The sequence below is a fragment of the Micropterus salmoides genome, unplaced genomic scaffold, assembly GCF_014851395.1.
Source record: "Micropterus salmoides isolate LMB-PRFRI ecotype aquatic unplaced genomic scaffold, ASM1485139v1 Ms_hic_scaffold_8, whole genome shotgun sequence".
NCBI classification, from domain to species: Eukaryota; Metazoa; Chordata; class Actinopteri; order Centrarchiformes; family Centrarchidae; genus Micropterus; species Micropterus salmoides.
This window is the reverse complement of record NW_024044570.1, coordinates 21407295-21432409: the sequence shown is the minus strand read 5'-3', so window position 1 is coordinate 21432409 and position 25115 is coordinate 21407295. Positions and strand designations below refer to the sequence as shown.

General features: G+C 39.8%; 1 protein-coding gene across 1 annotated transcript in view; it reads left to right on the top strand.

Moving 5' to 3' along the window:
- The window catches only part of shank3a (SH3 and multiple ankyrin repeat domains 3a), a 222883-nt gene that overhangs the window by 113358 nt on the left and 84410 nt on the right, over positions 1 to 25115 (top strand). Inside the window, 4 exon segments of the mRNA XM_038705701.1 lie at positions 8211 to 8319; positions 8875 to 9026; positions 11235 to 11402; positions 15913 to 16029. Coding sequence (XP_038561629.1) covers positions 8211 to 8319; positions 8875 to 9026; positions 11235 to 11402; positions 15913 to 16029 — 546 coding nt within the window.

The window sequence follows — 25115 nt, the reverse complement described above, 5'->3', positions numbered from 1 at the left end:
TTTCAGCAACTAAGTCTTACCTAAACCTGGGATGGACTTCATAGAAGAAGAAAAAAAAGTCTGACTCTAGGATTTCTAATCAAATAGACGTGCCTTTGACTGTTTTGTAATAAAAATACATTTTGCCTAATGTAATGTAAAATCTAGTAAATTACAGTATTACACAGTAGCTCTACTGTGTAATACTGTAGTAGTATGTTTCTGTCAAATTAGTATCTCTGTATTTTATTTGCTTATGGTTTCAAGAAAAACCAATATCACATGAGATAAGAAAGACTAGAGCTGTAAATAGAGTGCTGCTCTACTCTCCTGTAGTTTCTTGTCATTACCCTTTTTTCTCTTCTTCTGTCATGTCTTGGCACTAACCTTCTCCACTCCTTACCCTCACGTGACCCCATTTTCTTGTGTTTCTGCCACACTATGTCACTGTGTTGCATTTTTAATAAGAACATGCATCTAGAAGTTCATACTCTGCAAAAAGTCCATGAATTATAGAATAAACTGATAAATAAAACTAGGTAAGCCATTTGCCTGTTTTTCCCCTTCTGGTGAGAAGAAGTTTATAACGAGGAGCCTCTGTTTTGACAAAGAACCTTGATTCAAATAGAAGATGCAGTAGACCAATGACCACTTCATGATACAGTCTCTACTCTTACTGTTTGCTTTGAGGTTTTGCTTCAAAGCAAACCTTGAAGTGCATCTTAGTATGCTGAGTGAATAGACTGCACGCTTCCATTTATCTCATCATCAAGTCCATATTTATACATTATCAAAAAGACCCATTTTCATGAACTATACAATACTGCGTCAGAGTTACTGTGCAACTAGTTTGCCATCGTCATCTTTTAAGAACTGTGCTTGCCTTGTTTGTCCTGTTACTAATATATCTACATGTTATCTATCATACCTTCCCTTCCCTCAATGTCACATGTTTTTTTTTTCCCCCTCATGACTCACCCTCGCACTACTTACCAAAGCAGCAAGCCTACATTTGTTGTGTATAGAATATGCCTCATATTCCAGATTGAATATAGAATCCAGAACTTTTTAGTCTTCATCTCAACATGCACTTCTCTTAGGCAAAATATTCTAACGTGTGTTGTTATGTATTGTGATACTACAGAACATTCATTTAAATTCATTATGTCACTTCATTTGAAGTGATTTTTGACAGACGTTTACTTTCGATGAAACACTCTAAAAACAGAACAAACAATTGCACTTTTGTTGATAGAAAGATGTGTTTGCTGTACTTCTAACAGGATTTATTAAATAAACAACTCTGCTACATCCCAAGTTTCATTGTTCTGATTGGTTATAGGTTCATCCAATTGTGTCCAGAAGCCTTTGGGTTTGTGAATGTAGCCAGAGTCTGCATGCATCTAATAGGGAATTTTGTCTCTCTCGATTTGTGTGGCTAATTAAAATGCATTGCCCCTGCAGCAGGAAGACCTCTGTACAAAGCATCTGGGAGAAGGTGGTCAAGGCCTCCCCACTCTCACTCCAGCCTTTATATAAGTGATTGTCAACAAAGCACAGAGAACAGGAACACTCTGTGCCAGATAAGGGTATTTGTGTTTGCTGACGTGACTACACACAAGAATAGGCACTTTTAATGTGTGACTGATTGTTGATGCCAGAATCTGTAGTAAGAGCACCTCTGTTTCATACAATGAAACGTCGTCAGCTAATGCTTTTGGTAGTATTGAAATGACATGACACTGAGTCTCTGATTATTGTAATTTGGAAAATTACATTGTATATGTACAGACTTTCCTACATATTTATTTATTAACAGAGTGCTTGCAAGTAATTAAGTTAATCCAATTGACCAAAACAGTTTCAGCTGTTTTGCTCATCAGTGTCACTGTCACATTAGTGTCACGGCCGTTTTCCACATCACTGTCAGACTGGCTGAACCGAAGAGTCACCTGGCATCTGAAAAGGCATCACTACACCAATATGATAACTCAACGCTGACAGGGTATACCTGACGAGTTGAAAGCACAAAGTAGCCCCATATGAATCAGTGGTTGTAGTCACAATAAAATCAGTAAGAAACAAGTTTGTTGCCAACTATCAGGGATTATTACCCTGTGCAGTGGCTACCTTTCCTACAAAATGCGGGAAGTCTGAACTCCTTCATATGGACTTTAAACACATGGGTGAATGTCACATGTAGGCACCGGCTATAAGCCTTGACTGGAATGTGGGAATATCTTTGACTGTAATATGCTTGTCTTCACGGTACAGAATGTGTAAGGCAGCTGGCACTGACAGCAGGACTCTGTGTTGACTGGGAAAAGCTTTAGTTCCATGCCAGCTTGAGGCCTCTGCTCTTTCCCAACTGTTTAGGCTGTGCTCATATCATCCTGATGTCTGTCTGTCCCCAGAGCATCCCCATGACCCAGAGCACTGGCTCACCGTGGTTATTGCCTAAGCAGTTGTGACGCTTTAGAGCATGTGTATATTTTACGGGCCAGCTCAAATTAGGCCAGTATATGATCCTCCTGAATAAGCATCATGTTGGTGAGCATTGTAATTACTACTCAGCCATGGCACAGCGTTCTGTAGGCCAGCTGTTGGGGACCAGGGGCTATGTAGCCATGTGGTAATTATTGGAAATATAGGGCTGTGAAAGTGTCTGACACACATACAGTACATGCGGTATGGATAACACATGAGCTATTGAGGTAAGTGGGTACACCTCTTTTTATGAAGTTTTGGCAAAAACGCCAAAGAAGAATAGCTGCAGAACATGGTGAAGAGGAAGGAAAGTCTGCAAGTGAGGCAAGGGGAGTTGTGTTGTCTGTGAAATTTCTGGCCTCCTACCCAGGCTTTTATCAGGTAATGGCAGATAATCCCCCCTTAGTGGTGGAGGAGACAAGAGTCTCCTCAGGGTGCTGAACTAAAAGAAGGAACCTTTATCATCTTTGTCCTGCTAGCTGGAGTAGCTCTTCCACTCATTTTCTGCCTCTGATTGGTGATCCTTTACAAGGTGCTGCATAGTATTCAGGACACATATCCAAATATGCTAATATTCAAACAAAGTCTAATGGGGAGGACAGAATCCTGAATTAGTCAGGGGTGTGAAGTCCTCCAGGTGTAATTCTAATGACAATACCCTGTAATTCTAAGAGTAACAAGGCTGCCCCCCAATATCAAGAGGTTCCCAAAAACCTGTCTAGGGGGTGTCTCACGGTTTCCTGAATAACTGTCAAGTCAAGATTAATATTAGCAGTTGGAGTGTCATTAATGCATTACATTCAAAATTTCAGATCACTTTCATTAATAATCTGTGTTTTGCATATTGATTTTGTCATTTGTAATCATATGGAGAGCAGGCTAGGACACTCCATGCTCAGCATCAAACTGAATCTGCTGGCTATTTTCTTGGTTTAACATGTTGGTAAATTGCCATAGATTCTAGATGTTGATTATTGCTGCTGTTTCTCGCTCTGCTGCACTGAGATGAAACACTATCTTTCATTTCTCCCTTGCTCTCTCTCTTGTCCTCTCATCTTTCTTTGTTTGTCTTCCCTCTCTTTTTTCTTGATCCAGCACAGCAGTTACCCCGTCCTCATGACAGTATTGTGGATGCTACTTAGACCAACAGTCAAACTTGCAGTCAAAGTTTAGGGTCACATGACATTATTTTTTGCAGGTAATGGGAGTATATAATAAACCTGACAAGCTTGGTCATGAGCTTGTGCACATTGCAACAGTTTCGCTACATCATCCTTTGGCTGTGCAACAGTAATATTTCCGTTAAAATATAGTACTGCCACTGTCACCAGACCAAACTCTTTTGGAATGAAGTGTGGGATCTGAGAAGCAGTCGGGGTGAGACACATTAAGGGTGCTTTCACACCTGCCTCATTTAGTTCAGTTGATTCACACTAGAGTTCGTTTTGGCAGGTGTGAATGCAGCAATCGCACTCCGGTGCGCACCAAAAGCGGACCAAACAAGTGTACCAAGACCTCCTTGAAGAGGTGCGTCAGCGTTCAGCGATCTTATAATTGATCTGTATAAGCCGCTATGTTTATGAAAATCATTTTATAAGGTATGGCCTACTTGTCAGCGCGGGTATTTCCCTGATTAATAGGTTAAAATCTGTTAAAAAAAAAGAGGGCAAGTAGTATTCCGTTTACTTGTCAGTTCATTAAGTCCATAAAAAATGTGTCACAGCGATACCACAGTATACTATAGGCGAATAAGCCCCGAATTATTACTGTACATGTCCTGTTTTTACGTTATTATTCATAACAGGCTATGCGTTCGATCTGCGGTCTAACATAACTAATCATGCTTTTAATAAATGATTACTTCATGAGCTCTTTGCGATACAGATCAGAAGCATTAAAGTGCTGCACAAACTTCTGTCAGTCACCGGAGTTTGATTTCCCCACGTGGGTCCTAATGATGCAGGATGACAATCGCCAAAGCTGTCCAATCAACAAGTTACCTGTACGTCTGTGTAATGTCATGGTTACTTCTCTGGTTCGTTTGTAAAACTGCGTGTGTGAACATGAACCGGACCAGAACAAAATGCAACAGTGTATAATTTTTTTCACTTGGTCCGGACCAAATGAACAGGTGTGAAGCACCCTAAGACTGAGAATTTAAAGCCACATGGTGTGAGCACTGTTTGGAAGTGACGATTATTAGCTGTCTGAGAGTTTCCTGTGCATTGGTAATCATTATTGAATGGCTACTGAGAAGAGATGGGAGTTGTTGGCTCCGTCATCAGCTAAAATTATTATGGAATGACTATGAACAAATCTTTCCTTCTAAAGGCAAACGGTGTGTGCTGCTGTTTCATTACTCTGTACAGCAGTCCTGTTTGTCAGGATGTGAGACTGAGGGGCTTTTTCTGTCTGTGATGTATTACAGATGTAGCTTTTTGAAGACTGTAGATCTCTTTTGTACTTTCTTTTATCCAAACCGAATTTCTCCAAGAGTGCCCTTCAGCACTTTGGTGGTATGATAATGCAGAGTTTCTTGCTTGTTCCTCACTGTGTAAGCATGCACAGTTATCTAGCTACATACCTACTTGTGTATGTGTGTGTAAGTGTTGGGCACCACAGTATACCAAATCTGTCATTTTTATGTCTTGTTTCTTCTGGTTCTGTCTCTTTGCTAGGGTTGTTCTTCCTCCCTGCAGAGGACAGTGGTTGCTGTGGTATAGATCTCATAGTGACATAAGGCGCATTTGTGTGTGCTTGTGTATGTGGTGGCAGTGAACTCACATGTTATCTATGGAGGGTATAACAATAGATGACCATACATGGAAACTGTAGAGCTATGGTGAGGCATAGCCTAGTCTGATGTTGAAGAGGTTATAAAGGGGGTATTATTATTATTAAACGATTAACAAAAAAAAAAGAAGAAAGAAGAGGTTATTAAGTATTGCCCTTTTAGCACCCGAGCTACAACCGCAAACTGCCAAGTCTAAGGCTGCTGATAAAAAAAAATGGATTTTTACTTCACAATATTAGGGCATGAATTGTCCATTCAGGGACTTTCCCTACCGTGCTTTTATCCAGAAATAGTTACCTTCAGTATAGCTTCTCCAGTTCACATACACATCCTCTCCCTCAACAACCAGCTCAATCACAGCTCCCCAGCCATCTCCTATTCCTGTGATTGATTGGCATTTCTATGTTAGTGGGTTATAACATCCTACAGCAGTTTATTCACTGGTTTCAGACAAGCTGATGTCATGCTGTCACAAAGATGGACTGACTGCCAGAGAAGCCTACATGCATGCACCACTTAGCCCCATCCACCTTGTACAGCCTGCATAGTGTATCAAGTCTTCTACTGCCGTGTGCAAGATGTGGCTCCTAATTAACCAAGTTTTATTCACATTAATTACGTGAATAAAACTTGGCAAATTAATGAATGCAATGCAAACAGACTGTAGTTTTACAAATTTTCCCCTACTCCTTTTAAATTTTTCCACATGGATGAAAACACATTTGATAATAATAAATGCAAAAGATAGACCTATCCACTGTTAGGCGGTTGCTACTAAAAGTAATCAGTAATCATATGAAATAAATATATAAATGATGAAAATAAATGAAGTCTTTTTCACTATATTTTGCTCAAACTAGGAACATGACACAGACTTTTTTGAGTCAGGAAGTCAGGAAGAAAGGGAATTGCATATCTAAAAGGAAAAGACATGCAGAGATTAAAGTTTAGATGTTTCTTTTTTGATCTTGTCAAGTATAAAATTGGGGCCATTTTGGAAATGCTTTTGAGCTTGAAATATAAACTGTAAACTGTCTTACTGGGTTTAGAATTTAAGTAAAATGAGGTAATTTTTTAGTCTTGCAAAAATAACAACGAGTAGATATTGTGTTTATTCACTCCACCAGTCCTGCACAGAGCTTTAACTTCCAAATCTGATGTGTGACAGACTGTCACCCTTTACATTTTTATTGTTGTATGTGCTTTTGCACGTGTGCATTTAAGTGTCTGAGTTACAGAGATACAGAGATACAAAGATAGCGAGAGGGAGAAAATAGAAGAAGAAAAAGAGTTTATTAAGACCTTCACCAAAGCAGATAAAACAAAGCCTTGTTATCAGTCCCTTTGTTCAACAGCCGATAAAACACACTTCAGATCCAGCTGATCACTGGCAAATCACCCCTGAGCCTTTTCAAGGCATTATGCAGGGCAAACACGCGTGCATGCACACACACACTCAATGCTCTTCCCACTCATGTGTACATTGGCTGCCAGAGCTGTCTTTGTATCCCATCACCATAACAACTGCCTCAGAACAGCTACAAAAAAAGGAAAAAGCCAAAGTGAATTTCTCTCACTCCGTTTGACTTGGAGATGGTGAGAGTAGCGGTCGGCAGCTCCTCGCAGCATGTCAGTGTGGTGTGTGTGACCAAGATGCAGGCTTGTAGAGGCAAGCGGGCTGCAGATGACTTGGTGTGAATAGAGAGGGGCTGTGTGATGTGAAATTCGGAAGGTGTTGTAGAGCGTGACTTTTCAGAACTAGGGATTACAGCATATGATGCCGCACATGGTGAGTGTCAAAACGGCTGCTGCGTTCGGTTCGCATTCTTTCATGTGAGTTGTGCATGTATGTGTATCTTTAAGTTTGTTATGTTAGAGTAAATGCTTTGTGCTAAGTAATTAAGCTGTGTAAAATGCAATGTCTATATATATATGTGTGTGTGTGTGTGTGTGTGTCTGGAGGCTTTGCACATGTGGATGTTATGTAATGACTGAGGCTGAGAAACCTTGAGAGAATGCAATAGTAATGAAAGTTCTCTGAAGCTCATTTGGGATGCTGCAGATATTGTGTAATTTTACGTCCTCAAGAGACATATTAGCTTGTCATCCATGTTTTCATTGTTTAATATTAAAAGTATAGCTTAGTAAATTAGTTTTACTTTATTCTTTTTTTTTTGTCTTTTGTAAGTACAATACATAGTCATTAGATACAATCTGGGTGATTATATTATAGCTCTGATAGTCCGAGATAGATTGTTGTCCTGATTCTTCAGGCTATAGTAATCTAATATGAAATGATGTTGCTGGTACCTTGCTCATAGATTCATTTTTCATTATATACTCTGCAGGCTTACACCCATCAGCAGAGGTGATGAATATTTTTAATCATAAGTCACAGAGGAAATTTAGTGTATGTGTGTGTGTGTGTGTGTGTGTGTGTGTGTGTGTGTGTGTGTGTGTGTGTACAGCATATGTGCATTGCAATTAGGGTGGGTAGGATCTGGATGTCGATTTATGCACGTTTGTGCTTGTTTTATTAAAATGGTTTTAAACATCTATGTTAGATGATGTGAAAGTACTCTTATCAGGCAGTGTACAATATCACCATTACATTTGAAATCAAAATGTGAAGTTAGCCTCAAGATCTCATTGTCTTGGCACTAATCTCCAAAGGAAAGGTCTTTATTTCAGTGTTACTTTACAACCCTTTTCCTGTCTTTTTTGGTCCAACCTATTATAGCTTATGTATCTGCTGCACATGGTCCATTTGCTTTTCATGACTGAACAGAAATAAAACCTTCAGAATCAGAAAGAGAGAGCAGTGACTTTAGCTTTCATCTCTCAGCTGCATTATTAAACATCCCTATCCACATGAGTCTGACATCACCCAATCACAGCTGTCTCTTCCTCTGCCTTCCCCTCTTCCCATTTCCTTGTCTCCCTCCATTAGGCTAACCTGAAGAAGTTTATGGAGTACATGCAGCAGAGGAACATTGAAAAAGTCTCAAGGTTCCTGGAGAAAGGCCTGGACCCCAACTTCCATGATCCAGACACAGGAGGTACGGACGCCTGTGCTTAGAAATATCCCATCCCTACGCTGCTCTAGTTAATTAACAGGGTTTTTTTCCAACCTTGATTTGCCTTTTCTCTTGTGCTTTCTCTCTGCCTGTCTTCACCACAAAATGACCATGTATGGATTTTCTGCAATAAGCCTTCTGCATGCTGGGCAAAGCTGGATTACTCTTTGCTAAGCTCCTCTCGTTTATGCAAATGTTTGTCCAGCCATAAAGGAGATTTCCCTGTTGGGTGACGTTTAGTCCGACAGTGGAGCTGTGAGGCGAAGGGAACATGAGAATAGGTTGGTTTGGCATCAACAGGAAGCAGCCACTTAGGCAGACTGGTGGGTGACAATCACGACAGCCAAGGCAGGATCCATATGCAGAGTCAGTGAAAGTGTAGCCACAGCTTTAATAACTGTAGTGGACAATTTTGTCATCAAATAGTGACAGCTTCAGTTGTTAGATGTTCATTTTCTTAGAAGAATGCACAATAATGTCAGTGGAAATCTGGAAAAATTTTGATATTCTTTGCTTGGTCATCCTTTGATTTTACAGAATGTCCTCTAACACTGGCAGCACAGCTGGAGGGATGTGCAGAGCTCATCAAGGTGCTGAAGAGTGGAGGGGCACATCTGGACTTCAGAACAAAAGATGGCATTACTGCCCTACACAAGGCCGTGCGCAGCAAGAACCATACAGCGCTTATAGTGAGAATATCTCACACACACACACACACACACACACACACAATCACTGCAGAAAGCTGACTTATCACTTTTTTTTCTTTTGCTACACCAATTGCCTGCTTGCAAACTTTTCCTCTGAGAAAGGAGAGTTTACAGGCAGGCATTATCTGGCAGAGCTATTGAGTACAGAGGGTGCTTGAGCAATTACTAAATAGGTGAGGCTTAACGTGCTCTCTTTGAATGGGCTGGCATATTCATTGAATAGCCTTGCATGTGTCTAGTTTGAGGAGGCTTGTAACCTAAATGAAAGGTTTGCATGAGTCATGTAATTCATTTCCTGTTGAGCCAGAACTATTGAAATTGGAATTGGTTATTTCCGCTCAATCATTGTCATTTATTTAATGTCACTGGACTGCTTTTGGGTATCATAAGTCTATGAAAGGTCATACTCTAGCTAACCTATTTTATAAAATCTATAATTGTGTATGTACAAATATTTTATGCAAGTTTTGTTATTTTTGCTGTTTACCAAAGTAACTGCAAGTTACAATTAAATAATGAATATGGGGTTAAAGTGCAGTCTCTCAGCTTTAATTTGAGGGTATTCACATCCACATTGGAGAAAGGGTTCCTTCATTATTTCTTCATCAATTAAGCTGGTAAAAGGTCTAGAGTTAATTCCAAGTGTAGCATTCACATTTGGAAGCGGTTACTGCAAACCTCCAGCATGTGGTCAAAGGAGCTCTCAATGCAAGTGAAACAGGCCATCCTAGGCTGCAAAAAATAAAAACTCGATCAGAGAGATCGCAGGAACATTAGGAGTGGCCAAATCATCAGTTCGGTACATTCTGAGAAAAAAAGAATGCACTGGTGAGATCGGCAACACCAAAAGGCCTTGACGTCCACGGAAGACAACAGTGGTGGATGATCGTAAGATAAACCCCTTCACAACATCCAGCCAACTGAAGAACACTTTCCAGAAGGTAGGCATATCCATATCTAAGTCTAACATAAAGACAACACAATAGCAGATACAGAGGCTTCATCACAAGGTGCTAATCATTCATAAACCTCAGGAATAGAAAGGCCCGATTAGACTTTGCCAAAAAACATCTAAAAAACCCAGCTCAGTTCTGGAATAGCCTTCTTTGGACAGATCTAGATCAACCTGTACCAGAATGATGGGGGGGAAAAGTATGGAGAAAGCTTAGAACAGCTAATGATCCAAAGCATAACACATCATCTGTAAAACATGGTGGAGGCAATGTGATGGCATGGTCATGCATGGCTTCCAATGGCACTGGGTCACTAGTGTCTATTGATGATGTGACAGAAGACAGGGGGTGGTGATGGCGCAATGGATAAGACTATGCCTTTCAATCCCCCACTGTGACCCATCTACCAATGTGTCCCTGAGCAAGACACTTAACCCCTAGTTGCTCCAGAGGCTTGCGACCTCTGACGTATACAGCAATTGTAAGTCGCTTTGGATAAAAGCGTCAGCTAAATGAATAAATGTAAATGTATTCTGAAGTGTATAGGAATATATTGTCTGCTCAGAGTAAGCCAAATTCAGCGAAGTTGATTGGACGACGCTTCACTTACTACAGATGGACAATGATCCAAAACATACTGCGAAAGCAACCCAGGAGTTTATTAAGGCAAAAAAGTGGAATATTCTGCAATGGCTGAGTCAGTCATTAGATCTGAACTCGATCGAGCATGCATTTCATTTGCTGAAGACAAAACGTAAGGCAGAAATACCCTCGAACGTACAACAACTAAAGACTGCAGTAAAGGCCTGGCAAAGCATCACAAAGGAGGAAACCCAGCATTTGATAATTTCCATGGGTTTCAGACTCCAAGCAGTCAAAGTATTAAAAATGAACATTTTATTTATGATTTGTTAATTTGCCCCTAAAGAAAGGAACTGTGTATAAAAATGGTTGCAATTCCTAAACGTTTCATTTGATATTTTTGTTAAACCCCTCAAATTATTGCTGAAAGTCTGCACTTCAATTTCATCTCGGTTGTTTATTTTCAAATCCATTTTGGTGGCGTACGGAGCCAATATATATATATATATATATATATATATATATATATATATATATATATATATATATAAAGTGTGTATATATATATATACTGTATATAAATAAATAAACAAGTGAGACCGGGGACTGTATGAAGCATTATTATCCCCTAATCTTCTTCTTTTCCCACTAGACGCTGTTAGACTTGGGGGCATCGCCTGACTATAAAGACAGTAGGGGGTTGACTCCTCTCTACCACAGCTCGATGGTAGGAGGAGACCCCTACTGCTGTGAGCTGCTGCTGCATGATCATGCACAGGTCGGCTGTGTGGATGAGAATGGCTGGCAGGAGATACACCAGGTAATACACACTGACACACACACAGACAGAGAACAGTGATAGGTACACATGCAGTTGCAGTGTGAAATTTTACAATTCAAAGGTCTTGTCTAGTTTTCAGAGGTTCATTGAATTGACTTTTGTGTGTTTCTCAGTCCTGCCACCCTGTACGCAGGATAAGCGGTTGACGATGGATGGATGGATGGTGTTTCTCAGTCTGAGAATTTCTTTTGTGGCGGGGGTTTTTCTAGTCTAAAATATTGGACATTCACCATTTTGGCAGACTTCTCAATCAATTTCCACTGCATTTCCAAGCAGAAGAAATAAATACAAATACTTGAAAAACTTTTTTTTCTGCATATGTATGTGGGTTGGCTGCTCAAATCAATTTTGTATTTGGAAAAACACTGCTGGCGCGGCATACTTCATTGTGTGAATCAGAGCTCTGTACACTGTACTAATAGCTCCCAGCATTTTTAATTTAGCAACGAGTTTCAGTCTAAGTCTCTTATCACAAAATCGTAGTCGTACAGACACATCTGTGGGCTGAACAGCAATGATGTGCATACAGCTTCATCTGTGTTGGCTGGCTCCCCTTTATTCTTCTTTACTAGTCCTGTAACGTTATCCTTAACACTCGCAGTTGCCGAGTTGCGGCGTCACCCGCCTATCTTGAGGGCCCACACCACAACACATTACCTCAATATAGCGTGTTTGTATCAGTTTAGTAGAAAGAGGAACATCTGTATTTTTGACGGTATCGAAAGTCAGGATTTCTAAATACCTTAGTGTACCATAATACCTTGATACTGCCCAAGCAAAGTGACCACCCACACCTATACATGTACACACACACACATTTTGAATGCTCATTTACTCAAAAATATGCAGTACACCAGGAAAAACTCTAACTACCACTGTCACTACCTATATATACTATAGACGCTTTCATCAGACGTGTTGCCAACGTGACGCGCCTGGCCCAAAGTTAACTTCCTTTCTGTTTGTTTATTACTGAGTTTGTGTTTACTGGCTAATATGGTGAGGGATATCCAGTAGTGTTTCCTATACATTCATTTGTTTGTGGCGGCCCACCACATTATCAGCACTGACCGCCACATATTTGATTTCCGTTTTTTTTTTTTTTACTATTTAAGATGGGAAAACTTATTTGATTGCAGAGCTGCACGCAGCTCATATTCGCTCAGCACCTCCTCTCACTCGCTCCCTCTCTCTCTCTCTCCTGCAAACAGTTGTTGTTACTTACTTGTTATGGATTGCGTGCAGAAGTCTGCCGGAAGTTAAGTTTGGGCCAGAGTAATGCACATGCGCAGTACCGTTTGTTTATCTTGTTACCGTTGAAAGCGTCTATATGTGTTTCTATACTGAGTTAGAGGCATCCAGAAATTAGGTGTTACTGGGACTGGGACTACATTGATACTCACAGTTACTCATTCTGCTGTTGCTGCAGCTGTATCTAAGCCAATGCCTGCCAGTCCAAATAGTGGTGTCTGTCTCTGTCAAGGTTAGAAATAGGTCCTTGACTTCTGAAGAGAAAACACAGCATATCGTGTACATTTTATACACATACCGTCTCAAGCCATACCCTACTCTGTGATTTTTAGCTTATATATGAGAAAGATACTAGAGGTCTAAAGGTCCCTGTACTGTAAATGGAACCAAACAGACAGCTGTGGGATTCATCCCCTCTGTTGCTGATGCTGAATATGAATAAGTGCAGAGTAAATGTTGAATGGCAACATTTTTACTGTTATAAGGGTAGGGGAATGAAGCTAATCCTAATGTTAAATAAACATAGTAGATAATACCACACAATTTTAATTCTTATACCGTAAAACTTTTAATTAACAATTAATAGCCGAGTCCCAAATTGCCGCCTACCAAGTTTGCTGGACTGGTGTGAACACAACACATTTTGACAAATAAACGCAGGTCTCCAGTAAACGCTTGATCTGGTTTTTATATAAGTTTTTGGATGTATAAAAACTCTTTAACCCCACCGGGTTGCCAGCTTAATCTGTTTCTGAGGCGCTTAGATCGTTAATACAAATATTAATGTTAAAACTTATGATTAATATGTCAGTATGGACATGTTACACATCGTTATATCAGTTAGCTTCACCACAATTCAATCGTTCAGTTCATGTAATGGAAACAACAAGCCCCAAAGTCAAATTCTCATAGATTTACCGGTGTAACGGGCATAGTAGGCTACAAGAGACGAAAAAATTAAGTGCTGACTCCTGTTACCTTTGAAGCGCTCGTCAAGTCCGAATCTGTTCCTTGATTATTATTCCTTTTCTCTGTAAGGGTCCACCGATCAAAAGAGTCAAAACAGCTTTTCCTAAAAATTTATCGAAGTTGTGAATATTATCATGTGAAGTCCATTGCTCTCTGTGTGCTAAGTTCTGCCACACTTTTCTCATCGGAGCTAGATCAAATGAATGACGTGTATATTATTTGATCATTTTTAATTTTTAACAGTAATATTCTCCATCCATCTATCCTAGTAATATTCTGTTTGAAATAAATAAACTTTCATAGTAGCCTATTTCAGTTTTGTGCAAGAGGAATTAATGGTCTGTCCCCTATGGATGCCTATCCCAAATATAGACAGGGTCAATTCAGTGATTTTAGCAAATAAAGGCCCGGGCTATTAATCAAAGTTTTATGGTATATACTATTTTATCTGTTGTCATTGTAAATATAATAACTAATTTGAAGTGAGTAACAGAAGAAATAAAATTGCAAAAAGAGGCACCATGTTGGTCAATGTTGTGTCCCGCACCAACCTTTCATTACTGACATGTTCCCACTTCCCCCTTCATCTGTTTATTCTTTCTTTCATAGTTCACAAGTAATTTTTTTTCCTGGGATAAGTTTGAACTGAACTTTGCAGTCCCGGATAAAACAGAAAATAAACAAAAGACAATGGGCCTTATGAAAGAACCAGCCGCACACACAGATACACACAATTTAAGAGAATTTGTGGCGTTCATCAGTTTTTATCATACCTTGAATTTTGTCTAAAGTATGAAGTTAATTCACGAGTGGTCCAGACCTGTTGTACGAGTCATGAAAGGATGCATGTTCTCATGAACAGGTGGCGTTCGTCAATCTGAAACAAGCAAGTTATAAGAAATTTGTGCAGGTAAAAGAGTTTCGTAAATCTAACTTGGAGCAGACAAATTTATGAAATACGAAAATGTTCTTGCAAGAGGTCCACTGATTTCTGGTGTCTTGTCTGTGAGTTTGTGTGTCTTAGCACAGTGGTGCACCTCCATCACACACCATATCTGTCCTCCATTCTGCTTTCCCTAAAGCAAGTGTGTTCAGGTGCTACAGTGGTGAGCAATGAAGACATACACTGAAGGAGAGATAACTTGGGGCGGGGGGTGGGGGTGGGGGGGGGGGGTTTATGTATGCTTTCAGTGTGCAGATACAATAAGGAGTTTAAATGGAAGGAGTGGTACTTCAACGCTGAATCAGATTGTTTATTTGTTTATAAATTCAAGATGCTGTACAGTAAATCCATTAATTCTAATCAAAATAATTCTTCAGCCCTACTTTTTTCTGTGTCATTTCCAGCATTGGTTTTCTAGTGGTATCCATTGTGTAAAAAAGGATACACTACTGATGGTCTTATCACCAACAGCAATCCCAGCATTGTTTGTCTGCTGTCTCACTGCCCTCACACATAACACAGCAATTCCTGGAGAGAGTTTGTGTGCTCTTTTGTCGGCGGAGTAGGAGGGGGTAAAAAAGAGAGAAGATAGGGGTTAGATAAAAAGTTTATTGCTCCCAGTTATGCGAAACAATGAAGTTGAAAAAAGGCATCGTTCATGTCTGAAACATTCTAAGTGCCAGATCTACATTTAACCTCAGGTGATACAAATAATGTTTTCTTTTCCTTTTAGAGACTAACACCTTGAATCAGTTGAATTAGCTTGAGGAAAAACACCAGAAAAAAATTCTGAAGTTCACATGTTTTAGTTTTTGTTCCATTTGCTACAAATCTGCAGATCACCTACACATGCAGATTTGGGATGCCTTTTGTTTTAGGGAATATTATTCCATAATAATCACTGCTCCAATTGTATTGTGTGGCAAAGGAAAGAGGTTGGTTACATCAGCAAACAATAAACTGCCTGATTTCAACCTAAAATAGGTAGAGCCAGAGGGGGGCTGCTGCCAAACTCTCGATTGTTTATGTAGCATCAATTTTCACCCTTCATTGTGATTGGTCAGCTCACAAAAACACAATATATTGTTGACTCATTTGGCCAAGTTGCACATACCCATTACATCCCTGGTTGAAATCCAGCATGGGACCTTAGTCACACTTTTACACTCCTCATTTCTTGTTCCTCGTCAATACAACAAATATGACATATAAAATATAAAATATTCTGTCCTGCTCATGGACATTCTATTCTCTGGGACGCTGTGATTGTTCTGTTTTGTTTTTGTATGTAAACAAGAGTTCATTTTGTAAAATGTGTTCTTTCAGGCATGCCGCTATGGTCACGTGCAACACCTGGAACACCTGCTGTTCTATGGAGCTGATATGAGTGCCCAGAATGCATCTGGAAACACCGCCCTGCATGTGTGTGCTCTCTACAACCAGGTATTATTAAAAAATATACTATAGCTTGTGTGCTTGGGGAGTAAAGGTGGTCAGTCTTCTGTGGAATTACATTTCATATTGGCACATTACACAATTTACATTCAATGCTAGTGTTCAGTGGCAATGCAGGAGGAAGTCTCATGTTCACATAGCAGGGCAACAAGAGCTAAGGGAGTTAAATTGCCATGTGACACGTTTATCTTGGATACCAGTGGCTGGGACTCATGTTCCATCTGAGAGTCTGTTGGCTTTCTTAAATGATTAACCATGATCACAATCTTTCCCAAACCTTAAGTGGTTTTAGTTGCCTAAACTTAACCACACCATATTTGTATATACAATTTGTATGAAGAATGATGTAAAAGTGCTTGCAGTGAAGTTGTTTATCCAGTAACAATATCCTTGTTTGCGAGTGGGTTGGCATGTCTGCATTTGTGTGTGAGTATTATGTCAGATTTTTTCTTTTTGCATTCACACCATGCTTCACCTCTTTGTATATGTGTATGCATGGACATGCACATTTGTGTGTACTTGAGTGGAAGCAGAGGTATCCTTTACCTGGTCATTATCTCCACTGTATTTGTTGTACGTTGTGATAATGGACTGAAAGGGGAGATTGAAGAGAAGTGGTCCAAGTGGGAGTGTGGAACCAAAATGACCGAAGCTCAGGGATATTTCTGTCATGTGGGTTGCAATCACTGCAATTTGGATGAAAGGAGCAAACAGGTTTTTGTTATGGTTTATTATTTGTGACGCTTTATATTTAAAATGTGACAGCTGATAGCTTATAGACTATCAGAGCAGAAAGGGCCTGTGTGCAGTTATAGGGCAATTATTGAGCTGTCCTACATAAGGACCAATGATCAGCTTTGATTCCTGAGGTCTATAATACATTTCTATTTGCACGACACATATTAAAGGATAAGGCTGGCATTGTTTCATATTTTTCTTTTTGTCAACAAATCCCTTGAAATGACAAAAAACAATTCATTAGTCTGCTCATATTTTCCAACTTCTCTACCCTGTCTGTGGCTCTCAGCCCCAAGCCTATTTCACTCATTCACTCATTTCAATCTTAGAAGAAATATACTGTTTTATCTTTAAATGTTACTCCATCGGGAGTAAATTCAGCTGTGGAGTAACAACAGTTTTTAGAGAGAACAATAAATGTCTGAGGCACGGAGGACTATGCTTTATCAGGCTTTGGATACACAAGCAATACGTGTTAATTTTGGACTTGTTATAAGATTTGTTGGCAGTAAGACTAGATAGTAAGAGTATATAGAACACTTTCATTGTCATCCTTTAAGTAATTTTCTCTAATTTCAACCCAAATCATTAACAACCTTTACAGTCCCCAAATAAGGACATTTTCTCTGCCTGAGATGATGGTTGGAATGGTGATATTTGTATCACACTCGATGAGACAATGATTGGACTGGAAAGCTTAAATGGTGGTAGTGGTTTATAAAATAATAATATTCTTTTAGTGTCTTATGAGGTTGTGATAACAATGAAAGAAACACATGGAGTGCATATTTTAAAATATGACTGAATGTGTTCTATATCAGGAGAGGTACAGGAGGACACTGGGGGATAAAGGCAGTGAAAACCAGCAAACTGGAAAGTGTGTTAGATACATTATGCCCAAGTGTGCGTTGTCCTGTTTGGTTAGATGCTGCTTGGAGAGAAACATGTAACTGGGCGTTCTGGTAAAAGGCTTTCCTTCATTGGGAAATAGAGTAGTGCTCAGTTCATGAACATTAAATGAGCTCTCTCCCTCAGTTCAGTTCAGTTGAGTGTGCTTTATTGGCATGAATGTTTCATTTATTAAACAGTGTTGCCAAAGCAGTTTCAAAATCGAAATTGTAAATTTGAAGAAGACATAACAAGATTAATCCAATCAATACCGTTCAATTTAGCAGTTATAAATTACGTAAGCATCATATTGGTTTTGGATAAAGGTTGTTATTTAATTGATCAGTTTTGTTGAATTTAGAGCTTTCACAAATCAATCAATCACAAATCATTGTTTGGGGCTCATCTGTATGTCTCCCTGAGTTTTTACAGCTTACCAGGGCTCTGTTTCTAGGGTTGTTAGGAATTTTCATTTAAACACATTTATTTGGTTGTGGTCTGAGAGTGGCCTGACAGTGAATGCGTTGAAAGTGGAGGGGTCCATGTTAGTGATTGTATAGTCCACTACACTACACCCAAGAGCAGAAGAATATGTAAATCTCACTAAAGAGTCTCCTCTGATCCTACTGTTAAGAAAAGCACGGACTTCAGGCTCGGCAGAGGTGTAGTAGCTCCCTACCACTGCTGTTTGTCACACTATCAAGGTTGTTTCTGTGAGTGATGATTGGTTTCTATCTCTCTCTCTCTCCGTCTGTCTGTCTCTCTTTCTATGTCTCTCTCTCTTGCATACAACCAGTGAAAAATGTGTGTTTTTGTGTTGTAATTGACCCTTCGCTAAGCCCCGCCCCACTTAGCTACTGTTGCTAAGTCCGACAAACTGAGAAATATTGTCAAATTTGTTGGAAAAAGCGTTGCGATCTCAGAAAGAAGCAGACAGTTTTGCAATTGCATTATACATTTGAAGGTTGTATTCAGGCTGTCAAACTGACGTGAAAAAAATAAAAGCCTAATGTTACCAATCACACAGTATAAGTGAACCACCGCATCCCCCGACGATTGAGACAAAAGACAACGATATTAAGGATCAACACTGTTCCTGTACAGCTGGGTAGGCCTCTATTCATTATTACAATCATCACATCACAGCAGGGACAGAACAGTAGGGCTTTATAACGTTACATTCAGCTGGAAGTTAGCTAGCGTTAGCTAACATTACATTAGGAACGATCCACAGCAGACATTTTTCTGGATTTATTTTAGGTTTTGGAAAAAGAATAAATCGTACTTCTCCTTTTAACCTCTCTGGGTAGCTGCTGTAACTACTACAAGTGCCCCAGGAACAGCGTTTGACCATATCTTGGAAAAATACGGCAGACGAAAGCTAGAAAACAACTCCTTTTCATTAGACTGAATGGAGCGCAGCCATAAAAGTGCTGGACCTCAGTTAGAGGGAGTCCTATACTGCGCTGTGATTGGCCAGCTGTGTATTCGGGGCGTGGCGAAGGGTCATTTGTAACCGTGTACTGCTAGGCTAATTCCAGTTATGAGAAATGACCTGCTTCAACTGGACTGGAACAACATGGTCTTTGTGTGTACGCGCGGGCGCGTATGTTTGTGTGTCAGCATGGGTTTGGGAAGCACAGCATCAAAATTTAAAACAAGCTGTCATAACAAATTACATGGTGGGAGGGCCAGGGCTTATGTGGGTGAGTGTGTGTTTTTGTGGTGCTAGAGGAGCTATAATCAAAGATAGAATGGGTGAATAGTTTAATTTACAGTCACTTGTACAACTTCTTGTGTGCTTCCACTAAAGGATGGTTTATCGGCCAGCGGAGGCCGAACACCATGTTGTACTGATTGATCCAAGAATCGGCGTCTCTTAGCAGGGTTCCGGCAAGCTCAGAACAGGCCCGGCTTGGATAATTATGTACCATTACAGAAAGTAATGGGCCACTACAATTGACTGGGAAACTAGTAGTCCAGTGGCAAAGATCAATATATCCATATTGAGAGCAAAAAGAGAGAGTGTCAGAAAGAGGGACGGATGAACGTAGGAGAGGGTGGATGAATGACAAGATAACATTATCAACAACAGAATAAGTCTCATTCGTGGGGCCTGGCTGGCCATAAACATTTACTTATTGGGCTTTTAGCTTGGCAGATGTGATCAGCGGCAGTGAATGAAGGCATGGCAGGGGGATTTCACCTCGCAGACAGATCTATTGGAGGTGGTTGGATGAATGATTGAGAAAGGACACAGTAGGTAAGGCCAATTGGGGACAACACTGATGAGTAAAATTAAAGAGATGTGGCGCAAGGCACACATACAACTGTCCAAACCAGTCTGACCAATGAAATCTGGGGAGAACTCTATAACAAGCTGTACAGAGGAAGTACCACTGTATTTCATGGTACAGTATTTGTACTATGCAGTTGTTGTGCACAGAAATGTATTTAAAGTGTTTCAGCCTTAAATCATGTATCTTATGTGCTTTGTCAGTCTCAATCAAATGTAAAAACAACCTCTACCTTCACTGCAGGATGTCGGATCTCTCCTTCAATTCTAATGAGAGAAAAATGCTCAACTGTATAAACATGGCTGTGAGAGCTACCATCTGTCACACTCTTTACACTTGACTGACCCACGTTCTTACTGGAAAGCTTGACTTAGCTCCCGATGTATTCCTATGTAGCTAATGTAATCAAATCTACCATACCATAGTGAGGACTAGTGGAATAGTTTTCTTAATGAATTCCTATAGGAAGCCTTGGAGAGAAGAGCAAGACAGATGGCCAACACTGTAATTGGCCTCCGCGCGTGTGTTTTTGTGCATGTCTGTGTATACTATACTATGCGTCTGTGCAAAGGAGTATACAGTGTCTCTAAATGGCACAAATAAACAAATTCAGCTGTTGAGCTTCTCAAACCTACATTTGTTTGATTATTTAAAAAGGTAACCTATTTAACATCGACACCAGACACATCAAGGTTACTATGCATTTAAGTGGAAAGATTCATGGTTGGGTCATATCATTGGTCATTCATTGTGCAGTTTTGTCAGTGTTTTACCACATTAAAAAAATCAATAAATATCAAAAAGATAAACTTTGTGTCATATGCAGTATGTCACAGCTAATGACATGGTCATTAGCTGTGACATACTGCACTCATGGTTTCTGGTTGTCATAGTAACACAGTACACTTTCCTGCTGTGGAGTTTTTCAGGAGCTCAATGTAATATAAAATAATGTAATTATTGAGGGTTGGGTGGCCATGACCGTCACAAACATCCACCACTGAATGTCTCCATTGAAGTGCATATGGCATTTATCGCCGATTCTTTTTCTCCATAGTATGACATAACAACATGTGTAACATGTTTTTTCACCTCACCTAACATGATCCATAGATTAAAGATGCTGTTATGAAACACTTAGAATGTGTGATAATGTATAATGTGTGATAAAATAGCAGGATAGACTGTGATACATGCAATTATAAAATGGCCTGCAAATAGACAAGGTTAGGGGAAATGATTGTGTAAGCTTTTGCGCTTCACTTGAGAGCATGTCTTTGTATCGTTCTCAATAATTTCCTTTGTAACATGTCTCCAGCTACTCTTCCATATTCCACTTCACTCCAACCTTAATGTATTCTCCACAAAACATTTATTCAAAGCTACCTCATTCACCACATTTCTCCTTACATTTCTGCTAAATAAACTAGTACAAATACATGTGCAGTTGTACATGCACTCTGTCTGAATAAAACAGGAGCTCATGCACAGTTAACTCACATTTTGTTAAAATTACTTTGGAAGTGGTGCTTCAAATTTGTGTGTCTGTGTGTGCATTGTAAATGCAATTGCATAATGTATGGGTGGTTAGCAATTAGCTAAGTTAACAGCCGTAGGCGTTTATCTATATATTTAGACCCTTAGTCGTTGTATAGACTATTAGCAGCAAGTCTAATCATGCATTATTCATAACACCTGCTCCATTTACAAATACCCCATGTCATCATCATCAAAGTATGGATGGATGGATGGATGGATGGATGGATAGATAGAAAATACAATTAACAAATAAATATTCATACAAACTACTATACTAGTAGGTACCATAAATAGAATATAAAATGGCATAAATAGAATAGAAATAACAAATGGTTTAGTCTCCAAATGAAGAGACTTTGTTGTCCGACCAGTAGTTTGTGCATAAACATGCACTTTTCTGTGTCCCGCCTGACACCATGGCCAGTGTACACCCTGTTCAGTTCAAGGCAGAGTCAGGCACAGCACCGACATAGTTACCATCTATGGGTTTTACAAGAGGGTTCTTCAGTGCGTCACTGTTAGCCTCATATAGTTGTCCATCTGGTATAATACAAGAGTGGTTTGTCAGACATACCCAGCTTGATGAGTAAAATCACATGAACGTTATTAACTGAACCACATTTTCAATTAATCTCTGTGTGCATGTCCCTTAATGTGTGACTTTGTGATGACATGAGTCACCAGAGTCATTGTGCTCATTGTAGAGCAAGGCTAGTCCTGTTAATTCTGCTCTCAGTGTTAAATTACATATCGACCCTCAGCCAGCCAGGACATGGACACATAATTATGTCTATCAATCCACAATTGGACTTTTTTTGTTGCCAGAGGCGCCCGTGTGCATTTATACACACAAACAAATATGGCAGTAGTCTGACACAAGAGAGAGAAATGTGTGGTTGTGAACTAATGAGGATGTCAGTTTTGTGTTTGTTTTTTTTCATTTCAGCCTATGTTTTTCTAAACACATGTTGCTTTTAGATATAGTTTAGCTTATATTCAGGCTCTACGTTGAATGCCTATTATGGTAACTATTATTTTACTACACTTGCATACTCTTATGCCAAGAGTATGTATCTTTGTAAGGACTATCCATCTCTCGATTTATTTCCCCTGTTCTCTCTTTGTATGGTGGTGTAAATTGAAGTTTGGAGACTAACGATGTAAATCAGCATGTATTTTTACCTATGTCATTTGTTTGTTACTTGAATACAAAGTACAAATCTTACCTTACAGTGGCTGTGGTGCCAGAGTTTGATACATGTTGGAGGCGAAGAGCTTCTTTCTGCAGCTGATACTGTGTGTATATTCTGTTGTCTCCTTTTTTACACGGCTGTCCAACAGCTGCTGTAGTCTATGAAGATTCTCAGTCATCCAGGTCATAGTTATCCAACGAAGGTTAAAATCAAGGGCAACTGGACTTGGTTGAAGATACTGGAAGACGTTTCGTCCCTCATCCAAAGGACTTCTTCAGTTCTGACTGACTGGCAGGGAAACTCAGCTATTTAACCTCAGTGGGCTCGTTGGCCTGGGTCATCGATACCGCTGGTTCGTTAGTGTTCCTTGTTGCTGTGACGACAGTCGTTACAGTCGTTAAGACTACCTGTGGCCAAGACTGAACGACCATCGTTGGTATCTTCACCTGAGGCCAATAGGTTACGTTTGTTGAGTTTCCTGGGAAGTGATGAAAGGACAGCATTGTAAGTGGGGGATAAGTGGTGGCGTAGACCCCCTCCTCTGTTCAATGACGGCTTCTCGACCCTGGTGTAGATGGCTTCCTTGACACCTCTTTCAAACCATCCATCTTCTCTGTCTAAAATGTGCACCTGGTGGTCCTCAAACGAGTGTCCTCTGTCCTTCAATGTAAGTAGACTGCAGAGTCTTAACCTGAGAAGTCACTTCCCAGGAAACTCAACAAACGTAACCTATTGGCCTCAGGTGAAGATACCAACGATGGTCGTTCAGTCTTGGCCACAGGTAGTCTTAACGACTGTAACGACTGTCGTCACAGCAACAAGGAACACTAACGAACCAGCGGTATCGATGACCCGGCCAACGAGCCCACTGAGGTTAAATAGCTGATTTTCCCTGCCAGTCAGTCAGAACTGAAGAAGTCCTTTGGATGAGGGACGAAACGTCTTCCAGTATCTTCAACCAAGTCCAGTTGCCCTTGATTTTAACCTTCGTTGGATAACAGCTGCTGTACAACTTCAGGGCTGCTGTGCTGTGGGTGGAATGTTTGCGGATTGGTATTACATGGTGTGAATGCATTGTTTTCACCAGTACCTCAAGGCCTATGTAACAGTTTGAATGGAATCATGTCTTTATGTAGACTCACATTTATAAGGTATAATACCCTTCCACCACTGGCGTTATCATAAGGACTGTGATTAGTAGTCACTGACTCAAGCAAGGTTTGAAAAGAAGCAAAAAATTTGTCATTAGTGAGGACATTAGTATGAATCAGTTGTTTGTAATAGTATACAAAAATAAATGTTTTGCTGCCAAGGTGGGAACTAAAACCATTTGTTGCCATGGCATGTATCTTCCCGTTACCTTCATAACACAAATCGACTGACTAATTGTTGCACCAGCCTCACGTTGCTTTAAAGTTGTATGAGAGTCAGAACTGTTGTAGCTTGAAATTGTGTGATCGGGGGTTTATTTTCAGCATGAGCATTTCTTTAGTTTTCTTAGGTACTTACTATGCTTTTGTATCTGCTCAAATTATTCTGTAAGTTTGCACAATTATGCATGCTTGATAATTAGGGGTGGGGAGAAAAATCGATACAGCAAAGTATCACAATATTTTACATAGCAAAATTATATAGATACACGGACACCAAGTATTGTGATCAGCAGCTGGTTCAGAGTTAATCAGGACCAGCTCATGAAGTAAGTGGTCAGTATGTTGATTCACCGATATTTATGCAGTAATCATTACCTGATGAGTCATTAATGTAGTCTTATCTCCCACTCAGTTCTCTGGTACATCATCATAATGTATTACTATATAGTTTTCCATTCTGAGCTATTCTGTATTGTACTATTTATTAACGATTAATTATCAGGTTGTGCCTGATTTGTTCCTCAATCGTTCCTTAGTAACTATTCAGTTTTATGCACCGTATTGTAAAGTAGTAATCAACCAGTATGAGACCAATATTTCAGTGGCCAATGCAAATATTAAAGAGAGTAGGGCATCCTGCATCCCATAAATAATGCAGATATCAGGATGTTTTCTGTTGTTTTGTCTTGTTTTTGCATCGATAAAATACAACAATTAATAATAATAATAATAATAATAGCAAATGAGACACAAAGTTGCTGAACTTAACTGAAAATGTATTGGACACTAATGTACCAATAGTCGAGTCCCAAATAGCCTCCCACCCCTTTCAATCGCCTGGTGTGGGTCCACATTTTGACAAATAAACGCAGGTCTCAATTAGACCCCTGGTCTGATTTTTATAGAAGTTCTCCGGATGTATAAAACCTCTTAAACCCCGCCGGGTCACCCGCTTTAGCTAGTTCTAAGCTGCTTAGTTCATGAATACAAATATAAATGTTTAAACTTCTAAGTATGGACTACTTAAATATGAACATGCTACACAT